At 39.3% G+C, this 22781-nt stretch overlaps 1 protein-coding gene across 6 annotated transcripts in view; it reads right to left on the bottom strand.

Moving 5' to 3' along the window:
* Positions 1-1223: 1223 nt before the first annotated feature.
* The window catches only part of LOC111651919 (neural cell adhesion molecule 1-like), a 73102-nt gene continuing 51544 nt past the window's right edge, over positions 1224-22781 (bottom strand). For 3 of the 6 annotated variants that reach the window (XM_023401986.2, XM_023401988.2, XM_023401992.2), the window contains 13 exons: positions 22139-22289; positions 21707-21894; positions 21279-21375; positions 19132-19302; positions 18403-18531; positions 17530-17544; positions 16758-16790; positions 13930-14054; positions 13141-13321; positions 10660-10858; positions 7607-7723; positions 5732-6853; positions 1224-3296 (listed from right to left, as the gene is read on the bottom strand). In XM_023401986.2, coding sequence (XP_023257754.1) covers positions 3176-3296; positions 5732-6853; positions 7607-7723; positions 10660-10858; positions 13141-13321; positions 13930-14054; positions 16758-16790; positions 17530-17544; positions 18403-18531; positions 19132-19302; positions 21279-21375; positions 21707-21894; positions 22139-22289 — 2649 coding nt within the window. In that variant the 3' untranslated portion in view covers positions 1224-3175. The remainder of the gene's footprint in view (positions 3297-5731; positions 6854-7606; positions 7724-10659; positions 10859-13140; positions 13322-13929; positions 14055-16757; positions 16791-17529; positions 17545-18402; positions 18532-19131; positions 19303-21278; positions 21376-21706; positions 21895-22138; positions 22290-22781) is intronic. The other 3 variants (XM_023401991.2, XM_023401994.2, XM_023401996.2) reach the window with 1 other exon arrangement.

Below are 22781 nucleotides of genomic sequence, written 5' to 3'. Positions count from 1 at the left end.
TCTGCAAGCTGCGATGTCTGCCAAAAAAAACAACAACAGGGGTTACTAAGTGCCAATTAGTAGGTTTCCCCAAACTTTTGCACATCACAGTCATGATTTAATTTTTCCTATTTTTTAAATTCAGGAAATAAAAAGTAAAAAACGATGCATTAACAATGTTTGTTTGCTCCAGTCGTTGCATTTACCTCTTTTCACTTTAAAATGTTTACTGCTACTTAAATGAGCGAACTGAATACTTCTATCGTAAAAGAATAAACTCATAAAACTACAATTTTCAGAAAATTACAGAGGCGTTACCTCAATTGTAGCTACAGCTGTAGACGAAAATTAATACTTAAACAATACCCACAGTTTCATACAACCCTTGTAGTGTAAAGCCATTCACCTCTCCTGTTCATGTCTACCCTTTTACTTTGAAGGCCACATCACCTAAGTTCCTGTATCCTCGTGGCTGGCTGCTGCAGACTTGACTGGCTGCAAATCACCAACGGGGAGACGTCACGGTTCTAAATGATCGCCCTCTGCTCCTCGTCTCTCCATCAAGGCTGCAATCAGAGACATCTACAGGGCATCTGAACCACAGTCGGCTATAATGGTGAGGACCAGTCTGTTGCCATGAAATAAGAAGCAGAAACTGATTCAGGCAGCGGGCATATAGATGACACCAGTTTGTGTTTAACAGGACTCAAGAGAAAAATGAAGTGGGGCAAAAGGGACAGTCGGTCAGTGTGGTGGCTGAAACAGGATGCCGTGCCGGGTCAGTGCTGGCCGCTGTGGTTGTTTACACTTTGTTGACACGGCACCGGTTTGCGGGTTCATGTCACATTAGAGGGACTGATTTGGGGGGGGGGGGGGGGGGGTGAGGGCTGAAAATATCAAGCCCTCACTGGTACATAGTATTTTGACATCCTAGCCTGGAAGTATTAACTTTACTCCTACACAAACATGTATTATGTAACATGTGTTTATTTGTTCCCCATCTTTCTGAACAAGTAGCCCGGGGAACTTCCAGCCCCAAGACAACCTGTTTGCACTGTAACCTTTCTGTAAATAGTCCTGTGTCCATGACATGGCGAAAACAAAAAGGTAATCTCAAAACAGATATTTACTGCCATCTAGTGTCCAAAGTATGTTACTACACGCTCTGAATGTGAGACAGGACACAGTGTGAAAAAAGTGGGGGAAAGTAATTGAATCTAATGACAAAATGGGCCAGGACAAAATTAGATTCGGAAACCATTTTTTATTTTGTAAATGGGTTAGCACTCAGACTGTACACAACAGATATTTTCTGAGTTTGACCCAATAAAACCAAAAGGAGCGTCCAGAGACGAGGGAGCAAGGTGGTCTGGTAACAGCAGTGGAGTACAAGGTGGGTAAAGCTTGTTTTTTGTTAGTATTTGATCGGTTCTCTTGACATTACATCTATTATCTAAAGCTTTTACAAAAAGTTTGATCCTCTGCTTCAGGTGGACCACCCTGCTTCCTGAACTTGTCAAGCAGCCGCTCTTGGTGAGTGATTTTTATACAAAAAAGACAAAAACTGAGAAAAAAATAGAAAAAATAAAGAAATTCAAAGACCACATTACAGAACACTTGAATAACACCTGGGGGAGAGAAATGAAAATAATGTGTATTTATGCCAGAACAAGCCCCAAAGGCTAACACTCATTAAATCAATATGAGAACTATTTGCCCCAAACAAACATGGGCACGTCTATCTGCCTTGTAGTTATACGTTATAAAGAACCGACTGAATTCATGCCAAGGCTCAAAACACCTCCCTTCACTATAGCTGGCAATATATAGTGCTGTGACCAGAGACGGACAGTTTTATACACTACACGTGTTATAATGACCACATTAGTCCATTTATCGTACTTTTATTCTAATAATACAATATATTAAATAAAAAGAAAAGGCTAAATCTCTCACGACAAAGCTATGCAGATTATCATAGAAACTGATGACAAGACAATCTACTGACACACAGGCACAGTGCACAAGCTTGCAGGCAGGAATGGAAAAGAAATCTTTGTAGTTTTTAAATAGTACAAAAATGCTTTTGAGGGTTTTTATTTATTTTTTGCTTCAAAAGCACAACTCAAAGCACGAAGCCAGACCATTGATCTGCTTTAATGTGAGGAAGAAGTGATAGCTATCGTAGTTGTTGCCCCCCAAACAAATGTGCCGTATATTTAGCTCAAGATCATAAGACATTTGATCACTTGATTCACGGTTCTTCCACCCTTGGCTGAGAATCAGCAGTTCTGCGTTTTTTGTCTTTCTGTGAATGTTTGTGTTCAATGAGTTGCCTTTTTTAATCAAACACATTTTATTAATGAATATTTTTAACTACCACTGTTGTACAGCAGTGACAGTCTGAATAAATCTGATCATAAAATGGGCCAAATCTGATCTGATGAAGCACAGTCGATGTGTTGTGGGATTCTATGAGTCTCTTTCCCCCTGCAGCGTGCTGTGGGTTAATCCTGTATTTTTAAAACCATAGCAAATATGGTTTTAATCCAAACATTGAACTCGGGCCTATGTTTAATCAATGCCAGTAAATCTGTGAGAGATGGAACATCCCTGTAACAGACAGAGTGAAACAATAAACCTTGTAAACAAAACTGTACAACCACTTGCAGGTCAGACATGCAGAACAAGCTATTTAATGAGTCTAGTCTACAAATTAAGAGTCAAACAAAAAAAAAATGCAAACAGTTTTACATTTGAGCAGTAGAACATGAAAATAACAAAAATAATTTCTATATATAGTCAGTTTTTTTTTTTACATTTCTCATAGTAATCCAATACCTGTGTGCAGTCGCAATTTAAACTGTTAGCACAATAGAAAGTAGAGTCTAATTTCATATATTTACCAAGCAACCATTATAATAAGAGATTTTCTAAATCATCCTGACTGGTTTAAATAAAACAAGAATAAAAAAATAAAACAAATCTCTTATGACCTAAAGATAAACTCCTTGGGTGTAGTAAACTTTTCATGAATGAAAGCAGAAATGAAAGCACAGTCAAAGTGCGCTCTAACCAATCGACACGTGTGTTTTGAATATGTAGTTAAGGGCACTGGAAATCAAAACTCCTGCAGTGTTTCTTGCTTGTTGCTGCTGCAAAATGTTTTGGACTGGGCTGGGGTTTCCCTGGCCCATCATGCTTTGCTCTCGGTGCTTTTTGTCTGTATGATACTGTTGTGTTCTGCAGCGATCTCCGTCAGGGCGTTTGATAATTCGGCCTCCTCCAGTTTGACTTTCTCATCAGAAAAAATCTTCCTGCAGTGGAAAAAGGAGAATTTCAAAATTACAAATCTGATCATCTTTGGCAAGAACACAAAGAATTCTCAGCAAACAAACACTTTAGTTAAACACAAGTTTAACCATTTATTCTCAATGACATCTTCACCCAATATGTAAGAAGACATTATGTATTCAGACGTCTTCTTACATATTTCTTCACCACCTTGATAACAGACAGATAAAATTAAACAGATAATGACATACCCATATAATTCATTCCTAAACTGTGTAGCAAATACTTTGTATTGATCAGTTTAGTTCTACCTCAAAGAGACTGTGATAGGACAATCAATGAGCCCTGGGCTTGCGGTTGTGATATCCATGTTCGTGTTAAAGCAGTGAGGCACAGTTTCTAGATCCTGCCCGCAGCGCCTCTCCTCTCTTTTGCAGCTCAGAGCAGGAAAACACCACGGCTAGCCTCTGTTCTCTGTAGTACAGCTGCAGAGCTGCTGAGGATTTAGGCAACACTCAGAGGCAGAGAGTTACTGCCTGAGACGAAATGTTTTGTCATTAAAATAAGGCCCATTTCAGACATGGAATATGAGACATTGCTGGATTCATCTGTCTGTTAAAGTGATGGCTTACATATGTACTGTAGGTGTTACAGCTTTATTCAGATTTGACAGGACTGTTATGGAACGAGCCACAATGCTTGTGCGATATTTGGCATGTGGCGCACGAGAGGGAGTGGTGGAACTGCTTAGTTAAAAAGTAAAGAATGTTTTCTGTAGGTGATTGATTTTAACAACTTGTTTTGCTGTTGAAGACTTAATTAATAGCCACTGTAAGAACTCGTCCCCTCTTCTTAAACTCAACCCCCTACTAAATTCTCTCATTAATTTCATCATTAATACCTATTTTTTAATGTCTGACAATGCCCAAACACAGAATGAGAAGACATAAAGTCGAGACACTCATTTTATTTCCATTTGCTCACATAAAGTGGTTGTTTTTCTGGATATTTATAATTATAGAATTAAAGAATATACAGAGAGGGAGACTGCAGGTCTGATTATTGTTGTTCTAAGAGGGTTTTAAAAAAAAACACTTTTAGGGCTTCAAATCATGATTAATTGAAGTGATGTCATAAACTTGCTTGTTTTCCCTTAATACTTCAAAAACCTAAAAATATTCAGTTTATTGTAGAATAAGACAAAGCAAAACTGGATCCATTAAAGTGAAAAGCTGGAAATACATAATGTTTAATAATTTATTCTGAAAAAATGACAGTCAATTATCAAAATAGCTGATTTTTTTTTGTAAATCAACTAATTTTCAGAAACCAATCTGATATTAGAAGAATCTCCACAACAATTCAACATTGAGTTACTCACAGTGTTTTTTTTTAAAGATAATTTAAAGGATAAGTCTGGTGTTATTCCATATTTTTCTTATTGTCCAAAAGGCCCAAACCAATGTATCAGTCTGATAAATATCAGACATGACAATGTATCATGTCTCAATACTTCCCACTTACTGTGAAAAATGGCTCACAAATATATAGTTTCATCAAAAAAAAAAGACTTAATCTCCTAAAATAGCTGGATATTGTAGTTTTAAACAGCAGCAGAACAGTGAATGTGGGGTTCACTCCAAATAAACTACAGTACCCACATACATTGTAATGAAGGAACATGTCACCCAGTGCAATGATGTGGCTTATTTGTTTTTAAAGCTTTTCAGACAACAATGGAGCTCTTTGGCGTAGAGGAACAAGAAAACATCAGGTTCTGACTCCACAGACAGAACCTGTTAGTAGGATCAACTCCGTGTTGGTTTTGGTCTTTTCATGGGATTTGTTGACAGTAAGAAAAATACAGAATAACACCAGCTTTATCCTTGAAGTGATACATTTCTTACAACGCTCTTCAGAAGGCTGAAAGACATTTTACCTTGTGCTGCTGTAGCCTGTACTTCAATCTGGCGCATATTTAGTTCAGACTGTCATGTTGGAAGCTTTACAGAAATCGTACGAGGTGAGCTTCAAACTAAGAAGATTGCCATTGTGACTTTTTCTGTAAAATTGATTCAGGGACTTCTCAAGACATGAGATCGACGTGTAAAATTGCCATCACATTTATGTAACGAGCTGCATGTCTGAAAGGGGCTCAACTATTCTTGTGGTGAATGTTGCAACAGTAGAGACCCCACAATGGAGAACTGTCACACACAAGCATAAAAAACAAAACCATTATATCACTCCTCTATCCACAACATCTCACTGATACTTATCCCAATGTCATTACCACAGTTTACCATTACAATATTTCATATTGTGTGGTCAATGGCAAGATGCGGTGGTGAATGAATGGGCATACAAATTACACTCGCACACACACACACACACACACACACACCCACACACACACACACACACACACACACAGATAAACCTCTAGAGGGAGCCGTACTCATCGTTGACAGGAGGAGCGGTCTTGGCCAGAGTCTCTGATGCCTCCAGAACTGGGCCTGAGGGGGGGAGGTCTGCTCCGTCTCCGTTGGGCAGAGAGGGGGCAGAGGGCGGGCTGTCTAAACTAATAAGGTCTGTCGAGGGCAGGGAGGGTCTCTCGGTCCCGTTTGTCAGCTCTAACTCTAAATTAGCACTTCTGGGTGCCACGTCGGGGGTTAGTAAGTCATATGTGTCCGACACCGCTGTGAGGAGATCATTCGAGACCAGTGCCTCTTGACTGGGGGGGGCAGGAGCAGAAGAAATGGCAGTAACAGGAAGAGCAGAGAAGATGTCTGTAACTAGAGGAGCAGGTTCTTCAGCATCCAGGACTTTAAGAGCACTGTGGATCACTGAAGGAGAGCTAGTAACAGCATCTTTGGCAGTGGGTATGTTATTATCAATTGTTTGGTCAGTAGGTTTGTTAGTGTCAAAGGCAGTAAGGCTACGACCACTGGAGTCTGGGGCAGTGGTATTTGAATCAGTGTCTGGTTTTGGAGGGGCAGTGGTTGCTCGAATGGAGGCAGTTAGTGCTGGTGTTTTGGTGTCTAAGGCTACAGCGTGTGGCTGCATGGGAAGCTTGGCGACCGGCGGGCTTGGAGCAGGTTTCTTGGTGTCGAGAGTAGGAGAGGACGATGAGGAAGACGCAGCAAGTGGAGATACAGAGGGGCTACCTTTAGCATTCAGAGCGGCAAGTTTGGGAGAGTGTCGACGCTTCGGTGGTATCGGTGTCCCAGATTTTTGAGCTTTAGTCCGTTCAGGTGTACAAGGAGGAGTGATTTTTTTCTCTTTTTCTTCTGGGGTGTTGTTTCCTCTTTGTTCTACTAAGGGGGCCATTTTAGCCTCGACGGCAGACGTAGAGAGGAGGGGAGTCGGTGGGGTCGCGTTCGACTCTGGAGTAGGGGCCGGGGCCAGGATGGGGGTGGGTGAGGGGTCGTTGGCCGGGGTAGACAGGCTACAAGTGAGGGTAGTGGTCTCGCTAGAGGGGCTGTCCTGAGCGGGGTCAATTGTTGCAGTGGCTGTGTCAGAGTTGGTGGCTACGGAGGAGAGGGTTTCCAGTGCCAGAGCAGCAGTGAAAGCCGCCAGCCTGAGAGAGCAGGGAGAGAACAGAGACACACAGACTAGACACCAGGGTGACTGTGACAGAGGAAGGGTGGCCCGGACGAGAGCATGCAGAGGATTTAGTTGGCTTTACAAATTCACACAAACATAGACAAAGCAACTAAAAAACAGCAGCTATTAAGCCTAGTGAGAAAAAGAAACAAAGAAAAAGAGGGCGTCATGCTGTGAGTGGACATTAAAGGATACATCCCATACACACACCAACACATAGTACACCGACTAGGAAAACTAATGTACTAAAAAAGCACCAGTCTTCCTGCAGAAAACTACAGCACCACGCAGAACCACCTATAAGGGTTAAACAGTACCAGTGACAATGTCATACTGTGTAATCTAATTTTTCCAGACTGCTGATATGAGAGATGGCTGCTGAGGTTGTCAAATGACTTCATATGAGTTGACCACACTCAAGAGGACAAAAGCCTTTCAGTGTCTTTAACTGGTATTGCTTCAACCTTGTTAATAATGAGAGAGAAAATCTCCAAAGGCTGGAGAAGAAACACAAAGTGCAGTAATGCCTCTGAAAGGGAATAAAAACAGAAAAGCAACACAGTTCAGTGGACTCCACTCAAGAATGACCTCAACTTTTCTGAAAATTTCAAGGGTCAAATGTCCTGTTGAATAACGTAATTATTCTTTGAAGTGGAGTGCAATGTACAACAGCTAAAAAGACTTGAGCAGTAAAAAGGCTATGTGCTGTATGTCAGCTTTTACTCACTCTGGCTCTGTGAGAGGTGTAGTTTCATTGGGTTCTGTAGGTCCTGCTGCGTTATGATTGGCTGTGCACTCGTCCTCTGTTCTGACTTCCACAATCGGCTCTTTGGACTCATCTTTTCTGTAGGACGGAAAGATGTACATCTTGGTAAGATGGCGACAGATTATAATCAACTCATTCATTTATCAAACAAAAATAGTGAAAACAATTCTGCCATGTTTCAGGTTTCTGCGTCTAATATGGGAGGATTTATTATCATATATCACAATAAGCTAAATGGACTGCCGGGTGGACAAAACAAGGCATCTGAAGACGTCACCTTAGACTCATGAAAGTCGCGATTGGCCTTCTTTCACAATTTTTTGACATTTGAGAGATGAATGATTAATTGAGATTAACTTGTAATAAAAATCATCATAAGTTGAAGCCCTACATATAAGAGCTCTTTATGTATACAGGCCAAATGGATTATCTTCAACCCAATCACAGTCTGAATATTTGATCGGCTGACACATGAAGTAGTCCATATGGCTGTATTTTAGAGAAACTGGCAGCATGAGATGTAGCACAAATCGATACACAATGCAACTTCCCACTCAAATTGATTCGAAACTGCGTTATTGTGCACAAGTGTATTAGTTCAATGCCTCACTTAAACCCAGCATCCTTCATATTTTCATTGAAGGAGAAAACCACTCTAAAAACTTCATCTCATTTAATGGCCCATGTTATTGATTTGTGTATTTTCCCTGTTCCTTTAGATACTGACTGAATGGACCATCACAAGACATGATTATTTTGCTCCTGAGGCACAACTCTTCAGTTTTTCCTAATGGAAAAATCTTCCCCATTTATCTCTTGCTCCATCAGCCTAAACGTAAAACCTTCAGCTAAAACTCTTAATCATCTTAAATGTCAGTCCTTGAAAGGCTTTCTGGGAAAAGTAGGAAGTCACCAAAGTACAAGTGCAGTAGATGAGGTATAAACAACAAAAAGATAAATTAGAACTTGATCTAAAGAACGTCTGGAATACTTTTAAAATCACAGATTTATTACTCAAAATAGTGTTAAGAGTATCATATATGGTAATATTTAATTTATTGATTTTGGCCACTTGGGGGCAGCAGAACAAGCTCCAAACAAAACATATTATCATATAAAGTTGATATGGTGAACTAGTTAGAAAACGGCCTATGTTTACACAACCAGCAGACAGAGAGCAACATTAGCATGTAGTGTAATATGTGATGTGTATCTCAATACATTATACTGCATAATGACATTAGATCCACACGGCTTTGAATTTACACCTGGTATTAATTAGCGTTCTTATTATCTCGATTATGGTCGGATCTCAGTATGCATATTAGCAAATTGGGCTTTTGGGCAACAAACAATGTCCTGGATGGACATCAATCATTTTTAAATCACCTTTCTTCATGAGGGAAGACTTGCTAGCTACTGCTATTACTAGTAGCTTTTGCCGGCCTTGCTTGAAGGGAGGTAAAAAGCACAGTTAGATGATAATTCAACTTGCTCATTTTTTTATGCCTCTGCACCAGCAACAGCCAGAGCCGAAGGCATTATGTTTTCAGGTTGTCTGTATAGTCCGTCCCATTCTCATGAACAATATCTCAGTAACACCTTGAGGGAATTTCTTCAATTTGATACAGATCTTCACTTGGACTCAAGGATAAACTGATTAGAATTTGATGGTCAAAGGTCAAGGTCGCTTTGACCTCACAAAACATGTTTTTGGCTACAACTCATTCAATTCATACGCTAATTATGACAGTTTAACACAAATATCCCATCGCATAACTATTGTTCAGACCTGACACATTTTCACTAGTTTCTTATTGGAGTCACAATATACAGATTGCATTCATACTTGGCTAAGATATCATTATATTGCTGCTGCTTATCCAACCTTATGCTGTTAACAATAGACTCTGCGTGCATTTACAACTTGCATTAAGACATGTTTCTCCTTATCCAGAGAGGATATCTAGTTCATATGTTAATGCAGAGTTTAAATAATGTTACAATATTCACTCTACTTAAAGACCTGTTTTAGATTATTCCAACTCCTGAGGGAAATATGTGGTTCTTTAAAGGATAGATTCACACTGTTTTTTCCAAGTCTGTCTAAAGACAAATGCCGAATGCCCATATGAACTTTAAGTTTTAGCTCGCTAATTATTCTTCCTGTTCATACTGGCCTTTAAAAGATCCCTCCCTAAAGAGCTTTTAGTGTAAGTGATGGGGGAAAAGCTGCAGTTTTTGTGCAAAAATGTATACAAATATTTATCCGAAGCTTATACGTGTCTTCCAAAGTTCCAGTTGTTGGGGTGTGTTTGCACAGTGTTTTCTTGCTGAGCTACAGTGGTGATGGTAAGAAAATTAGGAAATTTGTACTGACAAGAACAAAGAACTTTGGAAGATGTCCACTTGATATGTCTAACTCAGATGGTTGAAGCCAGAACTTTGGAATATATTTTTACATGGAAAGGGGACTGGTGAATTTTGTCTCCATAATTTACATTTAAATTGCAGTAGGGAGGAATATCCCAATGGCTGGTATGAACAGGGAGAATGATCACAGCAAGCAAAACCCTGTGTCAATGTTCATGAGGGCACCTAACTATTGTTTTAATACAGACTTGAAACATTTTGAATCTGTCATTTGACTGTTAAATGCTCCACTTTATACATCTGCTAGCCTCTAACTTTATCTGGCTGCCGTTTGGTGCTGGGCAGGTAGTGTTTATTAGAGCTGTTTTGCTGAAAACAACTGTCTATTGCCACAGGAAATGATAGTGATCACCAACAAAAGCGGGCTGTAAAAACAAAAGTCATCTGAAAGATGCATAAAAACACTGATGAGAGCAACTTTAAAAACATCTATGTTGCCAGTTTGTGAAAATAAAATGCATAAATGAAGGTTGGAAAAGAAAACTGGATCCTACAGTATAGCTGGACCTTAATCTTAATCTTGCCCAGGGTCACTTTTTAAATGATTGTTGAAGTGCATGTACTCTGTCTCTAATACTCACATGAAAGCTGCCTTGCCCTCCTCCAGGTTGTGTCCTTTGGTCCCTGTGCCTGATTTGCCACAGAGGCACATGATGAGGCCACATTTGTTGACAAAGTAACAGGTGACATCCACAGCCAGCAGCAGGAGTACAAATACCACAACAAGGATCCCTGCCCAGATCATGATGCCCATGGAGAGCGCTGCCTCATCACCCAAATCTGCCAGACATGAGACAAGAGAGGGAGAGCGCTGAACAACTGCAGCGTGACAGTTTTATAGAAACAACCATGCTACTGTAACCGCAAATACTTCCATAACACAGAAACAACTCACCTGCAATGAGCAATGATAGGTTCTAGTTGTCTCAGCATAAATTTAGAAGCAGTATGATGTTTGTGTAGACTCTGCTGTCTGACTTGTGTTCAATTATTTATAAAACTTCGTTTTAAATATGGAGCTTGTTGAGGAATTTATATGCAAATGGGTTAGACTGTCTTTAGAAAAAACAAAAACATAAGAAATATATATTCAACCCATTTATTTGGTATTAGAAAGAAGAGCAAACCAAAGCTTACACTGTGTTGCTAGTTACCCAGACATGCAGGACATTTTGTGGACAAAATGGACGAGAGGCTTTTTCCAGATATCACAAAAACCTGTGAGGCATCATCACCATTTATGTAAAGTCCATTTTAATTCTAGCAGAAGACTGCAGAGTGTCAACTCTAAAATATTCTCTGTTTACAGATAATTTAACTCTTGTGATGCCAATAATTAACATGTAAACAAGGTCTGCTAGTGAATTAAATACAGCTGAGTCAAGCACCCTCCAATTATAAATGTATAAAAACAGGTATTTTTGAATGACATTTGATACACATTACATGCATGAGAAATATCTGGACATTTGTCTTAGTAATCAGCACAAAAATAACAGTTTCCCTTATGATACTTCTGTGTACAGCTTATCAACGGTGCCATTATTATTACAAACATATTTAGTTAGACGATTCTGTTTTTAATAATGTAAACGTTAATGTTACAAACCCTTACAGTACATATGCAAAATTTTGTGAGCGATTAAAGAATATAGAACAGTGTTTATGTAAACGGATATGTCCAGCACTCAGCCTTTACTCTGTTTTATCTATTTTTAAAATAACCTCATTTCAATTCCACTATTGATCATTACTGTAAACTGGCACTCCTCTGTTGTCTAGTACTGATGACTAGCTGTGCTAATGTTGAGCAGAGTGAATCTGTGGGAGGCGGAGGTTTTCCACTGCCTTTGGTACAGCATGTCTGTCTGGTCTGTTCTCAAGCTACACAGCACCCTTTTCTCACCCATAACAGAGACAAGTCTGTCACGGACAAAGTCTGTTTTAAGGAGTGAAAGCGTCCAGAGAGACAGCCAGGCCAGAGAAAAGGCAACCTCTCCGCTACTGTTATGATGTGCTTTCCCAACAAAAACTAAGAGAGCAGAAGTACAGTGATGAGGGACAAGATGAGTGATACCAAAGTGCATGTCACAGATGAGCAGCCCTGAGTGGCTGAGGGGGGAGGACAGCACAACCCCGACCACACCAAAATGCACACAGGTCAGGACGAAAATGTTCACGTGGTCCATCACACCAATGTCCAGGACCAGGCAAGAGAGCAGGAACATTGAGAGAGGGGATAGAGAGAGAAAGGGAAAGAGAATAAAGGACGAGTACAGGGGAGGGAATGAAGGGAAACAAAGAGGAAAAAAAGAGAAGGGTGGGGAAAACAGAGGAAGAGAGAAAGTGAAAATGTGTCAGGTCTGAAAACCAAAGGTGGAAAAAATTGTATCAAGGGAGAAAAAAACAGCAACACATCAAAGCAAAAGCACAGCACAAAGGGGAAAACTACATGTTGACTCGAAGGTGACTCAGTGGTGGGTGAGTGGGAAATGCTTTAGATTGGAAAATGAATTAGAAAAGAAGTGAAAAGGAAGATATGGTGCGAGTTGCGATGTTTCAGCGAAGCGCTCGACTGTCTAGCACCTAAAGGGAATCTAACAGACTGTGTCGTTTTTGTACGGTTAGTAAAAAACCCTCTCCTGAAGCTGAGTTAATCAGTGATTATCAAGGGTCAATTTGAAGGCTGCCTCTACAAAGGGACAAACTATCCACTCTAGCTTCTATTTTAATAGTAAACAAAGCTAAAGAAAAACTACAATCACTGAGAGGAAATCATTTCATCCTCTGTGGAAAGTGCCTGTCCCAGTTCTGTGAGCGCAAACTCAAGCTCATTTAGCAAGGGCTGTCAAAACTTTAAAGTGAGAAAATTCAGCCGGAAAATCATTTCTGGCTCACTGCTGTCCAGGAAATCTATTTTTTTCTGTAGATTTATTTAGTTGTCATTCACCTTTCAGAGTTAAAAATAGAATGTGACGCTCTGGTTTCGAGCTTTGAGTTTGGCTCCTCAGTTTTCTGGCAGTTTAGTTCCAGTTTAGTGCGAATGAATTGAGGGAGGGTACCTGGGATGGCATCTGGCTCTGTGGACGTCCTGAAGGACATGGTTGCTGGCTGCGACTTGCCCTTCTGATTCTCTGCCACCACATAGACATTGTACTCTGTATCCCACTCCAACCCACTGAGAACCACATACTCGCTGCCGCTGGGCAGTCGGATTTCTGGTTTCCACTCTGACGCTTGTATCTGAGGACACACAGATAGATATTCAGTATGTGCATTCGTTTACAGTATCAATTAACCTACAGTTTATTTTTTTCAGAATAATTGATCAATCATTTGGTCCATAAAACATCAGGAAATAGTGAAAAATGTCCACTATTTCTCAAGTTGATATTTTCAAGCCCACAGTGATGTCCTTCTTTGGTCCAACCAACTGCAAACCCAAGGATTTACAATTTATTATGATGTAAGACAAGGAAAAGCAAAGAATCCTCACATATGAGAAGCTTGAAACATCAAAATGTTTGTCATTTTTGCTTCAAAACAGGCTTAATTGATGAATCAATAGTTTCAGATTCATTTAATGGCAATCATCTAATCAATTTATCAGCAATCGTTTCAGTTCCATATGCATTGACACGAAGGCATGAGCATAAAAGTCTTTAGGGCTGCAACTAACTTTGATTATTTTAATTTATAATTAGTCTGCCATTTAAGTTCTTGATCAACTGATTAATTGTTGAGAGGATATTTGAGAGAATGTTTGGCATTTTGCTTAAAGAATTATGAATATGATTATCAAAGTAGTTCACATAGACCTAATAACCATAACCTCTAATCACCATACTCACTGGTTTATAGCGGATGAGATAATGTAAGATGGGTGAGCCACCGTCGTCTTGCTTGATCCAGCTGATTTTGAGGGAGTTGCCTTTGGGTTGAAGTATTCCTTCAAGCTTCGGAGGATTGGGATTCCCTACAGGCACACAAGAGCAATGCAGAGGTTTTTTAAAGGCTCATTTAAAAAAAAAAAGCAGAGACGTGTTATTTTTCTTAGAAGAAGCATGAGGGAGTTCTGTCAGTCCACCTTTAAAATTACACAATGGGAGGAAAAAAAAAAAACTTAATTAGAAATTTGAAGAAAGTCTAAAGTCTGAAACTGGCCGCTCTCTTTGTTGTTGTCCTTTAAGGTCACTTGTCCTCCTTAATCACTTGCCTCAAGATGGTATGTCTCAAGTCTGACTAATTACCGAGTGACACACAGCCACATGCTTATCTGATTCAGTCCCAGTTGCTGAGTGACATTCAATTGGAACAAAAATTACAGACTGACATTCCCCCAGTGTCAAACAAGGCTTCAGGGTAAAGGGTTATTTATCACTGACTGAAATGTTTATGTACAATTGCGGTTCATAGAATTAGAAATAGGTTTAACTGTAAAGATAACTACTGGGTACAAGTCAGATACACTACAATGTTTTGTCTTTCAACTCATAGGACTAATTTCCACAATTAGTGTTATGTATTAAATACTTAAATATATAACTAACAACAATACATTTTCAAATTTGGCTGTTTTTGTCATAAAGGTTCAGAAAATAAGATTTTAAACAATAATATAGAAGCAAACAATTATTTTCTATGTAAAGATATAATGGAGTAATAGCATCCTGAGCAGAGAACAAAGTCACACACCCTCTACTGTGTTTTAAACTGAGTTTCTCTGCTTCCTACTGGTAACAGGTCTGACAGGGTGTGCGTGTGCATGTTAGTGCATGTACGCGCACATATTAGTGCATGTGAGTCCCTCCTGTTAAACAGTTGACCCTCCCCAAAAGACACAAGCTCCGCCCACAGGTGGGATAGCACAGTGCGGTACACCGCGTGCAGGTGAAAGTACCTTCCAGATTTGACTCCTCTAATGTAACGAGTATTTCAGCTAAAAGGCCTCCGACAAAGAAAAGAAATAAAACCAGGACACAGGCGGACTGGACATGAGGACTACTGGCTCAAATCGTGGTCAGTATCGGCTTTTTTCTTCTGCTTGTGTAAGCAACTTGATGGCTACTTAGTGTCACGTGTGTTTTCATTAGTGACGGCTACAGCAGCTAACTTGCTATGACCAATATTATTCGGCAAATGTTGCTATTTCTAGCCGGCTTACTGCTAGCATTGCTGTAGCATATCACAGTAATGCTAGCGTGGCTAATGGTTGGAGGTTGATGTTTTTTGTTGGCGTTAGTATACACAAGGTAACTTCCTTCAGTTGTGCTTCTTGTGTGTTTACTGACAGACGGTGACGATCGTTTACAAAAACTTTAAGTGGACTAATTCATGGATGTCTCCTAGTTTCCTGTAGATAAATCACAACAAAACTTGAGTCATAACTAAATGACCAAGCATTGCAGTTCTAAAATTAAGTTTTACTTACTAATAGACAACAAGAAAGACGTGAGGTGTTTGTATTCAGACTAGTATTATTTCTTGCTTTCAAAACCCTGATAAATTCAGCAGTCCATGTTAGTGGATTTAGCCTGTAGTGATGGTATTCAGACAAAGCTTGATGATGAACAATGTGGAAGATATATTGTATATGGTAGCACTGAGCAGGATTACTGATAGCTGTTGATTGAGAACCAGAGCAAATGGCTGGAAGGAGCCATAGTTTGTGGGAAGGTGTGAGGACACTGATTATGATTCTCTTGTAATCAGAGGAAAGTGTTTATTACATACCTGATTTATAGTGAAATACCCTATAAGGAGGAGGTGTACCATCCCTCAGGTAGTGGGCTATCAAAACCATCCAAGTGATGCTGATATTAAGCACTCTTGACTGTTATATATTACTGTGACGACAGCTCTGGCTCTCCCCCATTTATCCTGCTGAGGCAAATGTCTACACGACTTGATTAATCGGACTGAGGTAGACATGTGTTACATGATTGCATAGAAGCAATTAATGTGTTGTTTAATTGTGGGATTCTCCGGTTACAGTTAGGAATCTTCTTTCAAAAATCTGCAACATTAAGTTACCTTCTGCTGAGAGGACGGGATCATCAGCACCATGCAAGTCAAATAAGTCACATGAAATGCACATGTGAGTGGTTGAAGAGGGACATAAAAGACATACAGCACAACTTAGACACAGGTAGAGGACAACAAAACTTAAATTAGCCAGAGACTAAACTAAAACAGAAAGACAACAACATAGTCATACTGGTATACACAACAACTGAGCACAGACAATCCTCTGTTTGGGTTCTCAATGTGAAAAGTGCAATAGACATCTTTAGCTTTATTCTCTTGACTTTACAGGCTTCATAATTTGCAAGGCAACTGATTAATCAATGCTGATGGGCCTAATCCAAATGTAAACATTCCCAAATTACACCAAATAGCAGGAGCCAGAGGGGAAATGTAAGGCTTTTGAAATGCAGAGATTAGAGCATTAATTCATGATACTGTCATTAAGCCAATTAATTCAAAAGCTGCTAATCAAAATTATATTAATATTCATATTTGGATAACTCTGCTGCTATGTCATGCGATGTGGGTAAAATAAATAAAATCTACAGACAGAGGAGTTGAGGATGATCAGGGTGATGGGGCTATCCTGTAGGGAACGAAACAGCTACAGCAGTAAAAACTAATCTTCTATTATCCTCACTACAGAACAAACCTGTGTCTTCAGCGAAAAAATGAAAAATGCCGTCTAGGGACATAAAAGAGAAGATATCAGGCAATAAGAATCAGCTGTCTGCACAAATGACTACCTGAGTCTCTGTAATAACACTTCACTGAAGAGTTTACTAAGACTCATTTCTGGCAGACTATACCAAAAAAGAGGAGGAAACAAAACATTTTATTAAATGACTGCCGCATTTAAGGTTGGAATGAGGCAGAGGAGGCACGCATAAAACACAAAGGCTGCTTTAATACACTGGTTCAACAGCATGAGTCAAACATTCTTATATTTCAAGGATTTATTCCAGCTAATTTATTCCAGATACCCTAATTGGTCTTTAATTATTAATAGACATCAAAAAATGTTTGTTTAGAGTAATAAATTGCTATTAAAAATGTTAAAAACCCTAAATGATTTGCCCTGTGCCTGCCGTCTTAGTCCTCAAATTTTAGTCATTAAACAAGCACTTTGAATTTTAACAAGCGTTTACTTATTGTCTTTGCCATGGGTTTAATTTTGATCTTGTCATATAAGTGTGTGTTAAACATCTCATCAGGAATCTCTTGGAACAGTTAAGACGTACTGTAGGTGTCAAACAACAGAGAAACAGGGTGAGGACATACAGATCTAAAGCAAAACTGAAACGGGTAAGATAATGCTCTACAAATATACTAATGCAAAGGTATACTGAACAGAATTAAAACACCTAGCACATTAAAGGTTCAAGTTCAACTGAGAGCTCAACAAAAAGAGATGAATCACTTACTTTTGTAAGTGTGGCCTGATGGATACAACAGACAGATGATGGCAAATGGATAAAAAAAATTGATGATTAAAATTATAAAGTGAAAGTATGTGGAGATGAGCAGCATGCAGACAATTAGGAACAAAAACGGGATCAATTATGAGTCAACCGGCACAATCAATGTGAATCCAACAGATAGCTGTTTCTCGTCCCAAAACATTCATCCTCAACCAACAGAGGGGGCTAAAAACTAAATAATGAGTTAAAGACTCACCACAAGGCTGGTATTTAAAGAACCAAGGAATAACCAGCTGTTTCACATTCTAATTCATAGTCTGCAAGTCCATAATGAGCCTAATAAAGGACTGTAAAACTGTGGATTTTAAATGATTGTGCGATTAGATCCAAGTGTGATCTATGTGATGAAATCAGAGAGCAATTTCATGTGTAAAATAGCAAGATGGCGATAAGCCACTTGGACAATAAAAATGTTCCCTTAATTCTTAGATTTCCATGTCCCTCCATGGAAAAACTAAGTAAGCAAAACAAGGAGGTCAGCGAAACTTAAATTTAGATCCCCCACAAGTGAGTTAGTTCCTGTTGTCAGTTTTACTCCTACACAAACAAAAAACTTGGAAGAGGACAGACTTTAGACTGAAAAGACTCTGTTGGAAGCTTTTGTGACACTGTCCAAATAGTCTGACTTGTGTCTTGCTGTGCAGCAGCTGAAAAACTCTTCTCTTCAATGAGATTTTAGATCAGTAATGGGACAGACAAGCACTTCTTACTCCAAGAGAGAGGGACCTCAGGTAATGTTTTTGTGTTGACAGAGGTCAAAAAGGTCTGATAGAAGCTCTATAGTGAGCTGTAAAGTGTGCAACTTGCGCCACTTACGAACAGGCTCTGTCTTGAAGAACTCAGCTGGAGTGCTTTCACCTTCACCCTTGCCGTTGATGGCTGACAACTTCACTTCGTAGCTGGTCTCTGGCTTCAGGCCTGTGATAGTCACCTCACTGATGGAGCCTGTTACAATATATCAGAGGCAGTGCAATCCCTGCTGAGAACACCTTGATAATTTTGATTAGCAGTAAAACAAACACATCCCCTGTTCCAACAATACATGCATAATTAATTACATCACAAGTACACAGTGATTAGAGAAATTCTCATTTCATTCCAACAATGTTTAAACAACAGATAAATCTATTTAGCGACGGTCTAAAAGGTCTAAAACCAGACATACACGGAAGCAGATCTAACTGAAAGCTGTTTCTCAGTTACCATGTTTAAAGAATTTTTGGGGATGTCTTTGCACATATTGTTAATCTTGCCTGTTTCATTGTTAAATAATATCATTTATTGCTTAATCCTATCTCATGATTTTCATTCATTTTTTCTCTTCTGTGTAACAAGTGCTAAGGGAAAACTTCCTTTCATTCAATGAATGTAGCTACATGCTTTTAAAGACATTTTTAAGACAATATTGATATTTATGTCCATATAGCAAACATCACAAAATCACATGAATTTATCAAAATATAATAATTGAAATAATTAATGCAATTAATGCAGTGTTCCAGTGTTATGCATTATGTGAAAATTTGTTTCAATTTGTGTTCTTACCATCTTCGACCTCAAATACCCTGTGCACCCAGCTGCCCCTGTGCTGCGTCCTCCACTCCACTTTGTATTTTTGCACAGGAACACCTCCAGTGGACTCAGGCTCCTCAAACTGGATCTGTGCTGTGGTGGAGAAGGGCCTCACCTCACTGATGGATGGTGCTGATGGCACCTCTGGTAAAGGGAGGAAATGCAGTGCGATTACAACAAAACCTGTTAGATTGCACCACACCAATACTGTCAGACTCCATTGTTCCATTGCACTTACAGAATGAGCTCACAGCTCCTAATAGCTCCAAATTACATGTAATACTGCTTCATCTTAGTAAGACATCTATGATTTATGACAGTAATGCCATTTCCCTGGCACTGAATGTTGCATATCTTTGACATTATTTCATAAAAAAAAAATTGAAGGTGGGAAAAACATTTAAATGTCCCTATGACAAACTGATGTAACAGCTGATCCAACATCAGCCTTAAATGATGATAACTGCAGAAAGAAAATAACAGAACACTAACTCAAGTATCCCAAAATTGCAAGCATTTGGTACTGAAGAAAATAAAATGAAGTTGAGAGACAAACTTAATTTTGTATAGAAAATATCAGATTTCTGGTGAACACAATTAATTGACCAGTCATTATTTACATTCATATTAGGCAAGTTTAATCAGATGATCAGAAGAGCAGATAATCTTATTTTAGTTCACCTACCACCACATTCTCCTGTATTCGATATCCAAGCACTAGTGGCTGAAATTCACACACGCTGGTGGGAAGACAGTTGTGTATTGAATCGCTTTTCGTTTACTTGAGATTGTGGCTTAACATTGGCACGATCACTCTGCTCTCTGTTCCATTTGTCTAATGTGCTGGTGAATATCCAGTCTATGCTATCTGCTGGTGGTGAGCTCGTGTCACAAAAAGTAACTTTGATAAAAATGTTGTTTATCTAAATAAGAGTAAAATTCTGAGTGTGCACAATAATATGTATGGTTTTACATTTCTGCACTGCACAAACTGAAAAGCTCAGATCCGCTTTATTGTCTAAACAACCAGAGGGAAGTAATGTTAAATTATCTCCCGTTGGTTACATTGCCTTTTCATCTAAGTTTATCATCTATTTAAACAAACACCGAACTGTGTAATCCCACATTGTGGTAGATGTTTTGGTCTAATGTGTTTTGAATATGGGTGAAAAATCGTCTCCTAAAGCCTAGGGCCAGAAAAAACCTTTTGTATTACTCACAATTTAATTTGTGTGCTACAATTAAATTTACCTTGACTACTGATTATTTATCCCTAACACACAAGGTTTTAAAGTTGCTTTTCCCTTTTCTTGAATGTGTTTATATAGCTTTTGTGAATGTAAAAGGTCTGTTAAGTTACAAAGCCCAAAGTCGGCAAAGGGATTTATTCTCTCCCGCAGAAAACACTGCTCCTCATGTGGCTGAATTGCCTTGTTTGTATTCCAGGCTTTTCTTCCATAACTTGTCTACGTCACTATGTAACACATTTGCATAATAATTTGGCACGCCCTCGCACAAAGACAGTTAAAGCAAAGGGCAGGAAGAGTTTGATTAGTCATAGCCTGTCGCCATCTGTCATCGTGTAGACTCTGTTTTTTTTTTGGCGCAAACACAAATTCCCTTTGTTTAGAAATAACCGATGGTGCAGGTTTACTATAAAGACGACAGCAGAATGACATTTTACTAACAAGGCTTTGGTGTTTCCTGACAGCATTCTATTTCAGTCGGCATTTTAGCACATTTCCCACACGTTAACGGGAGCATATATGTAAACATTTTTATATGCTGTGGATAAACATACTGTCCACTCTAAGCTTGAGCATGTACCGATGGATTTGAGAAGTTACCATTTACAATCAATTATGTACAGTTTGCTTTCAGAATGTCCATAACAGAAAGAGGATGAGGCGGTGCGCTCCTCTTGGCAGGAGAAATATAGAAAAATATAGGGCTGGAGATGAGCATAATATGTCCCCTTCAAGCAATTATGGAATATGTACATCCTACATAAGACTTCTTCCTGTCATCAATACTTAAAATTTTGATAATGCTGGAAAAACGGACACAAACATGAAAATGCAAAATAAAGACAGACTTTGAATCGCAGTATCATCACTGACCGGCCTGAATGAGCAGGAACTCCTTGGACTCTGTGCCCATCTCATTAGAGGCGGTGCAGTTATAGCTCCCAAAGTCATTTTCAGACTCGGGGGTTATCTAGAGGAGGAAAATAAAAAAAGAAAGCAGCAAATAGATGAAGGGCAGTGTACCAAAACAGATGAACAAACTTGTGTGTCAAACACTCTGAAGGTGACCTTTTTGTTTGTCCATTAGAGTAGCCTATTTTTATTTGTTGCTGTGAGCTCTCCTGCTGCTGAATTATTCATCTGATTTTTTTACAGAATGGAGTTGAAAGAAAACCCTTCACTTCAAGTCTATGGTCATGAAATCTTGATGACGTGTGTGTGTGTGTGTGTGTGTGTACATGTTGAAGGACTGTATATGTGTACATTTATAGAGAGTAAATTGTGGTTTGTCGTGTGTGTACCTGCAGGTAGCTGGCTGATGGAGTTCTGAAGATCTTGATGTTGGTGGTGTTTGAGTTGGGGAGCTGCAGTCCATCTCTCAGCCAAACAATAGATACATCATTGGGATGAGCCATCACCTCACAGCTGATATTCACCGGATTTCCCTCCCAGGTATACACTGCCACTGCACCTTGTATCTTAGGGGCATCTAGGAAACAAAAATACACTAGAAACTTTCTGCCAAAACATTTTAGACTTTGTGGTTTTAATAGTGCCTGAGTATAGAGCTGTCTAAAGTTGAATTTAAGAGCTTTATATGATCAGGAAATGTTTATTTTGTTCGGTGGGGTGGAAGGTTGTAAGATGTAGGTATGTTGACGTAAAGTCACTTTTACAAGGGTGTACAAATATTTTAGGCCCAAACAGTTCTATTAAGTGACGGAAATACTTACAGCGAACCTCCAGGTACGCTTGCTGATCATCCTCTCCAATGGCACTGCGTGCTGTGCAGAGATACTGGCCAGCATCTGTATACTTGACATACTTCAGAGTGAGAGAGGACACACGAGCATCACTCCTCACCACCACATTTCCATCCAGACTCTAAATGGGAGCAGAAAAAAGCTTGGTTTAGGAAAAAAAAACAAAAAACAACCCATTCACATCACGTCAGTTATTTTCCGTAGCCATATTGCACATTTACATCTACAGAGCACATTTCAGAGGAAAGATGTTTGACCTGAAAAACAAAAGCTTATGAAAGTGAGCCTTTAATGAGCAGAACAGATAACATTAATGAAGTAGGTACATTCTGCTCTGTTACGTGGAAACATAAGGACACAGTTGAAAGTACAGGGAGCTTATCAATAATAGATGACAGAAAGCACTAGAAACCATCTAGAGCTTTTCACACGAAGGCTTACCGAGTCGAGAAATATGCTGAAGCATGACACTAGACAGAGCGTCACCTTATATACCACACTCGCACTTTTACACTGAAGACACGTGTGGTGTTTTTTGGTGTATTAGGTCGCAGCGCTCTGTGAACTCACATTTAGCACATGCCCCACATTCAGTGATGAAAGGCACACGTCA

The sequence above is a fragment of the Seriola lalandi genome, unplaced genomic scaffold, assembly GCF_002814215.2.
Source record: "Seriola lalandi dorsalis isolate HSWRI2012SDOR001 ecotype SW California unplaced genomic scaffold, Sedor1 jcf7180002053855, whole genome shotgun sequence".
NCBI classification, from domain to species: Eukaryota; Metazoa; Chordata; class Actinopteri; order Carangiformes; family Carangidae; genus Seriola; species Seriola lalandi.
This window is presented reverse-complemented; position numbering and strand designations above follow the sequence as displayed.